Here is a 7,431-nt window from a genome sequence, read left to right on the forward strand (position 1 = left end):
TTTATGTCACTCTGTGAAGGCCATTCCCTCCAACTAGGCTGTCCTTTGGGCTTTCTGCCACTGCCTCTAGCAAGTTTGGGGGCCACTCTGTCTTCTTTAAGAAAAAATTCCGGCCCCGCCCCTTGCCGGCTGGCGGGGCCCGGGAGGCAGGTGGCCGTGCTGCCCGTCCCGCGGCTTTCCTCGGGGCCTTCCACTGTGACGCTCCCCCAACCCTGGACCGGGTATTTCCGGGACTTTGGGACTGAGGTTCGCCTCAGTGCAGCACTGCTCCTCCAGCACCCGTCTGAGCTGTGCGGCTCGCGGGATTTTCCGTCAGGTTTTCACGTCTGGCGCTCCCAGGACGATGGGAAAGAGGGAGTGGGCGTTCCGGCTCGGGAGGACCCCGCCCAGGTCCCGGAAGCGCCTAGTCTGGGGCAGCGGTGGCGGCGGTCGTCGTGATGGCTGCGAGGCTAGGTGGCTGACCGCCGGGATAGGAGCGGGCCCTGCACCCGAATCTCGGCGACTGCTGCTCAAGCGCGGCCTGCACCATGGCCACCTCCGCCGCCGCCTCCTCAGAGCATTTCGAGAAGCTGCACGAGATCTTCCGCGGCCTCCCGGAGTACCTACGAGGGACGCCCGAGTGGCTGCTGGGGACGGCGGGGACCGAAGAGAAGAAGTTGATCAGCGATTTTGATGAAAAGCAACAGGAAGCAAATGAAATGCTGGCAGAGATGGAAGAGGAACTACGTAATGCACCCCTATCTTTTCGTAACCCCATGATGTCCAAACTTCTAACCTACCGGAAGGACCTTGCCAAATTACACCGGGAGGTGAGAAGCACACCTTTGACAGCCACACCTGGGAGCCGAGGAGAACGAAATACAGCACATATGCTGTGGGGAATGAACATATGAATCGGCTGCAGTCTCAAAGGGCATTGCTTCTGCAAGGCACTGACAGCCTGAACCAGGCCAGCCAGAGTATTGAGCGTTCTCATCGGATTACCACAGAGACTGACCAGATTGGCTCAGAAATCATAGCGGAGGTGGGGGAGCAACGAGACCAGTTGGCAGGTACCCAGAGTAGACTGGTAAGCAAGTGAAAACTTGAGCAAAAGTCGAAAGATTCTCCGGTCAGTGTCCAGAAAGGTGATGACCAATAAGCTGCTGCTTTCCATCGTCATCTTACTGGAGCTCGCCATCCTGGGAGGCATGGTTTATTACAAATTCTTTCGCTGGCAATTGAACTTCCTTACAGAGAAGGATTTGTGGACCAGAACTTTGACCCTGTGAATGAATGATATTAGGGGCATGGAATAAACGAGTTGCTGCTGTGGGCTAACCTTTCAAGGATGCACTCTACAGCCAAACTGTGGGAGGAGGGAGGGAAGACAGAAAACCACTTAAATGTGAAGGAATATCAACAAGACCAGAATGATATACCAAGGTGCTAAATGTTATGACTTCCTTAAGTTTACATAGCACTCCAATGTATCAACATCCTGTCAACTGCAAAAAGCATATACATTTACAGTCATATTATTGGTCACTAAGATGGAGAGGAGAAACTTTACAATTATGAGAGTGTGCAAATGTTCTCATTAAGGCAATATTGACCTGGCCAACCATTTAGTATCTGTCCCCTCAAATGCCTGTGGGATGCCCATTGTGAAACACTTCAGCGCGCAGTATTTTCTAAATTCTCACACATTCTTTGCCTTCTGATTCATCTGGTGAACTGGGAGTAGGAAGTTGGTCATAGACAATGTGCTCTCCTTCCCTTGTCTGACCAAAACTTGAAGCAATCACATCCACTGCCAGCCCAGCCAGCCTTCACGTCTTCCTCTGAAGTGGCCAACTGAAGATTGACTTCAACAAGATCCAGTGCTGACAGCAACCCTGAAAGAACGAAGTATGAAAAAGACTCAGAAAATTCCCTAGCTGCTACCTTCAGTGAGGGTCCCACCTGGACAGGGAGAAGAAGCCAAGACCCTCTGGAGAACCCCGGACGGGCCCACATCTAACCAGCTCAGAATGGTCAGACATGCACAGAGTAGACAAAGATGACCAACATACAACCCCGGGCCGCCACACATGCTCAATAACACAAGAGAACTCATGTCAAGGAACAAAAAGACTCATGTCAGGGAACTAAAATCACCGGATACACATCATCAGCAGTAGCCAAGCCCATTTAAAAAGTCCATGGCCACTTCGGGACCAAGTCTTAGCCCCGCCTCATAATAAATAATCAATAGAAACTGAATAGTTAAAACTTTCTGATCCTGCCCACCGCCTTCCTCCACCCTATATGAATATGTATAAGTATAAAATGTGATTGCTCGCTGAAATCAAGGACTCAATCTGAGGTCGAAACCTCTGATTTCCCACTTGCTAGCCTGTGAAATAAACTCTTCCTCTCAAAACCAGTGTCTGAGAGATTGGCTTCTTGCACACTGGGCACGGACCCATTGGTCTGGTTTCACCACCAGGGCTCCTTCAGGTGTGAGAAGAGGGCCAGAGCTAGAGAAGTACCACTATGGGGAAGGATTATAGTCTTTTAGGAGGTGAAATGAACAAGCCTTGTGGTCAACAGATACAAGGAATAAGAGGGAAGAAGAAGGGGATTGTGGATGATAATGTAAAACTGACAATGAGAAGATAAGCAGAATGTGTGGGACAAAAAACTGGGTTTGGCCTTTGTCTCAGGTTTCAGGAAAATAACCTTTGGAATTTGCCAGCAATCAAGGTGTCTTTGTTTTTCTAAAATAGCCAGGCAACACTTAAACATGCAAATGAGTATGGATTATACAGGCCCCACCCACCAACAAAACTCAGGAAGGGAGGGGGGCATGATGCAGTCAGTCATACATATTCATTGATTAATGCATATGCATTAAGGCCCCAATGACTATTATAAGGGACCCTGGACCTTGGAGCTTCTTTTGGGGCTTCCTGAATTAACAAGAACATCCATCCACGGGAGAGTGTGGCACATCCCTGGGGACAGTAGCAGTCTCATGCTGGGAACTCTCCAGGCCTTGCCTGATGGTCTCTCTGCTTGTATCTTTTCTGGATATAATAAATGGGTAAGTATAGGTGATGGTCTCCATGAGTATTGTGAGCTGTTCTTAGAGAACTAACGAACCCACAAGGGGCAATGAGACACTGACTTACCTCAGGGTGGCAAATACAGAGAAAGGCTGCACAGGCAGGTGATGAAGGATAGAATCCTTCTAGCTTGTGCGCTAGCCCCAGGGGGCTCAGGGGAGGGGATCCAACTGGTCTCAAATACAGGAAGTTGTGCAGCTTCCTGAGCCTATGGCTAGTACCCAAAGACCTGGCCTTGGGTGACCAGGGATATTTTGACCTGGCTCAGGGTAGCTGGGGATGAAGTCTGACCTAACTCTGGGTGATTAAGGTCAGAGAGAGGAAGCTGGTGATGAGGAATGGAGCAGTGAGGAGGTGAAGTCTGAATCCACTTCCAGGTGGGAATGGGGTTCATACTGATGCTGATAAAACCATTTTGATTCCCCCTGGAATCCAGGTTTCTGGGTTCATGGAATTGAGGTGACCCACCCAGGCTATTTGCCCTTAGATTACCTTTTGAGCCTTCAGCCTTTAAGGAACTGTTTTCCTGGAGTCACCTTCTAGTCAAACAATAGCATAGTAAGCAGCTTAACAGAAAGCATTTTGCCTTAAGCATTGGGTTCTTTCAGAAAATTATCTATGTGCAACCAGAAACAGGAACTCCAACGTCTGACTACAGGATGTGTTTTAGGGTGTATGGTGTGTCTTTGGTGACTCTGTTTCTGTAAAAGACTGACCCTGAAACCCTGAGTTGTGCTTTGATATTAGCTCCTCTTATGTTCCAGCTGAATCTTATCTACTCACAATAAATATATTGTTGCACTAAAAAAAAAAAAAAAAAAAGGAATAAATAATTCTCCAGCAAATTTTGGCTAAATACCACCTGCTGAGTTTTTAATTGGTGATTCTTAATTTAAATGCAGGGCTCAAAATGGTTTTAGCATTTTAAGGATAATATATGTGACCAACTATTTTTATACTTTATAGAATCTAAACTTTTTTTTGGTATAGTTATCTACTCATTTTATGTTTAAAGATTTAACTTATTCTGTTGAGTATAATCTTGTCTTTGTTACTTTGGAAGGTAGTTTATTATTATTATTATTATTCAGCTCGTCACTACTTTTCCAGTGGTGGTCCTTTTTAGTTTTCTTTTTTTTAAAAAAAGAAGAAACACTTCCCGAACTATCTCTGCATGTACATTTCTATTCCCTCAAACATAGCACGCCTTTGTCCTTAGAACCTAGCTTGGTGTCTGTCATATTCCAAGTGCCCGATGAATGTTTGTGGAATGAATAAATGAATGAATGAGTGTATGAATATGTGGAAGACAGCTTTCATAGTGTTTCTGGCCACTCCTCCCTCCTCTGAAGCCATCATGAGGTAGAGCATATAAGATCAATTAAATTAATTCCCGTTGGCAAGTGAAAAAGAGCAAGGCAAAATGCCAAACACTAAAATAAAAAGGGAGGAAGAGCATTAGGAACGCATCTAACAAAAGTGAAGTCTCAGTTAACATTAAGCTCTCCAGTGCCTAGCCTGGGTGGGGGCCCACTGCTTTTCTGGAGTCTCCTGGAGAAGTGGGATGTGGAATGGGCATAAGAATTTACACCAGGACTTGGATTGAAGGCGTGTAGTCCTCTCTCTGGAATCCCTGGGTGGCACAAATGATTTTGTGCCCAGCTACTAACTCGGCTACCCAGAAGCACCTTGGAAGAAAGGTCTGAAGATATGCTTCTGAAAGATCACAGCCATTAAAACCCTATGGAGCACAGCTCTACTCTGCAACACATGGGGTTGCCATGAGTCAGAATGGACTCTATAGCAACCAGTTTGGGTTGTTTTTCCTTTTGGTCCTCTCTCCACCTAGGGGCCCTACAGAGGGCAGGGTCAGCCCGAGTAGTGAATGTGTCTTCCTTTCGGCAAGCACATGGGTACATTGATGAGGAGCACCTGACAGGTGCTGGTGGCCCTTTGAACTTCAACCAGAACTATGACTGCAGCAAACTGCTGTTGACCTCATTCACTGTGGAGCTTGCTCGGAGACTTCAAGGGACAGGTAACAGCCTCTGACACACTGTACTCCTCTACTACAGTTCCCTTCATTCTCGGCTCTATCTCCCAGTCTGTCACATCTCCTCCCAACATGTCCTGGCCATAAAATACTCCCAAACAGCTGTTAATTCCCTCCTTTTATCATCTGTGCATCTCAACCCTGTCTTTACATTTCCTCTAAGCCTTTTCAATTCCCCCTTACCCACAACAGCCTTCTCCTCCCAGTATCTCCTAATACCAGCACCATCCATCATATTCCTCCTAAAGTTCATCCAACACTTTAAAATACCTATCCCTTTTGACTGGCTTGGATACCACCATTGGTGTAAGTTATGGAGCACTGGTACCACCCCAAAGTCTTTGTGAGTCTTTTATTTTTGTTTATTCTATTTGTTTATTGTCGTAGTTTAAATGAAGTTTACATTTCATTTAGTTAGTCTCCCATACAAAAATTTATACATACATTGTTATGTGACTCTAATTGCTCTCCCCATACTGTGACAGCACACTCCTCCTTTCCACCTGATTTCCCATGTCCATTCAACCAGCTCCTAACCCTCTCTGCCTTCCCATCTCACCTCTGGATAGAAGCTGCCCGTTTAGTCTCTTGTATCTACTTGAGCTAAGAGGCACACTCCTCACAAGTATCACTTTATATCCCACAGTCCAGTACAATCCCTGTCTGAAGAGTTGGCCTTAGAAATTGTTTTAGTTCTGGGCTGATAGAGAATCCAGGGGCCATGCTTTCCAGGGTTCCTCCAGTCTCAGTCAGACCGTTAAGTCTGGTCTTCTTACTAGAATTTGCGTTCTGCACCCCACCTTTCTCCTGCTCCATCAGACCACCCAAAGTCTTTGGTCACCACTACCCAACAGTCCTTGTAGTACCGTTTCTTCATTGGACACAGTATAACCATACTTGACCCTTCTTTCCCACGTTCTCCTCTCGCTTTACATTACGCTTGTGTCCCACCCTCTCAGGTGTGACTGTGAATTCTGTGGAGCCAGGTATTGTGTACACGAACATCATGAGACATTTCTCTTGGATATACCGCTTCCTCTTCTGGCTCATCAGCTTCCTCACCAAGGTGAGTGGGGCAGGCGCCAGCTTGACCTGAAGAGGGTGGGGCAGGTGTCCACTTCTCAGTGTGTTCCCCAGCAGACTAAAGCCTGACTGAGGTGACACCTTTTTGTCTTCTTCCATTCCTTGTCTCCACAGGATCCCAAGCATGGTGCAATCCCAGTCCTCTATCTGGGCTTGGCAGAGGAGCTAGATGGCATTTCTGGAAAATATTTTAGCAATTCCTGTGTGATAACTCTTCCCGCTAAACCCGCTCGAGATCCTCATGTTGCTCAAAGTGTCTGGAATGCCACAGTTCGACTAACAAACCTGGACAAAATGGACTGAGCCTCTGTGAACCCCATCCTAACTAGCCACCCTCCCCCGGCTCCTAACCCTTATTCTGATTATGTCTTTTGTTTGCCAGCTCCAAGTATCAATCACCTTGTTGAGTACAGTGATCACTTTCTTCGCCTGTTGGCTTAGTGGCATGAGAGCCCAGAGTAGCCAGGGGACAGTTACAGCTTCCACTTTACTGCCAGTTCTCCAACAGAAGCATTTGTCCCTTGGGCACTAGGGTCTCCAGATGGTACCAAGTCCCAGGCTGTGATGATGGGGAGTAAAACTCCTTCCAGTGAGTATTAAGGGTACAGGTAAAAGGGCAAACTTCCAACTTCCTCTTGGTTCCCAGACTTGTGCTTCTTGACTGTGGGAGAGACAGCACCATATAGTGTCCTCTGGTTTAAGGTATATACCACATCCTGTGGGATAGCATCCCAGCTTCGCACGGTATTGTCTCCCAGCTGGTACTGTAACTGAGCCTGCAGATTGTTATTCTAACTCTGTCCTATAGGGTCACTGTAAGTAAGAATCAACTCTACTGCAGTGGGTTTTTTATATAGATGAACAAAAACCAAACCCATTGCCATCAAGTCAATTCCGACTCATAGCCACCCAGTAGGGCAGAGTAGAACTGCCCCATAGGGTTTCCAAGGCTGTAAAGCTTTACAGAAGCAGACTTCCACATCTGTCTGTTGGTGGGTTTGAGCCAACGACATTTTGTTTAGCAGCTAATTGCTTTAACCACTGTGCCACCAGTGCTTCTTCATCTATAGAAATCTATGTCAAATTTCACACACACAAAAAATCTTGTTGGAGACAAAGATGCCCTTTATCACCACTCCTATTTAACATTGTGCTGGAAGTTCTAGCTAGAGCAATAAGGCAAGAAAAAGAAATAAAGAGCATCCA

At 46.7% G+C, this 7,431-nt stretch overlaps 1 protein-coding gene and 1 pseudogene across 1 annotated transcript in view; both read left to right on the top strand.

Annotated features, from left to right (window-relative positions):
* The window catches only part of LOC101347630 (retinol dehydrogenase 12), a 45,276-nt gene extending 38,748 nt beyond the window's left edge, over positions 1-6,528 (top strand). The window contains exons 4-6 of the mRNA XM_004369177.1: positions 4,939-5,127; positions 6,102-6,208; positions 6,340-6,528. Of these exons, the coding sequence (XP_004369234.1) occupies positions 4,939-5,127; positions 6,102-6,208; positions 6,340-6,528 (485 nt within the window). The remainder of the gene's footprint in view (positions 1-4,938; positions 5,128-6,101; positions 6,209-6,339) is intronic.
* LOC111820852 (vesicle transport through interaction with t-SNAREs homolog 1B pseudogene) lies at positions 285-2,750 on the top strand (annotated as a pseudogene).
* Positions 6,529-7,431: the final 903 nt, after the last annotated feature.

This window comes from Trichechus manatus, unplaced genomic scaffold (assembly GCF_000243295.1).
Source record: "Trichechus manatus latirostris isolate Lorelei unplaced genomic scaffold, TriManLat1.0 scaffold00004, whole genome shotgun sequence".
In the NCBI taxonomy this organism is placed as follows: Eukaryota; Metazoa; Chordata; class Mammalia; order Sirenia; family Trichechidae; genus Trichechus; species Trichechus manatus.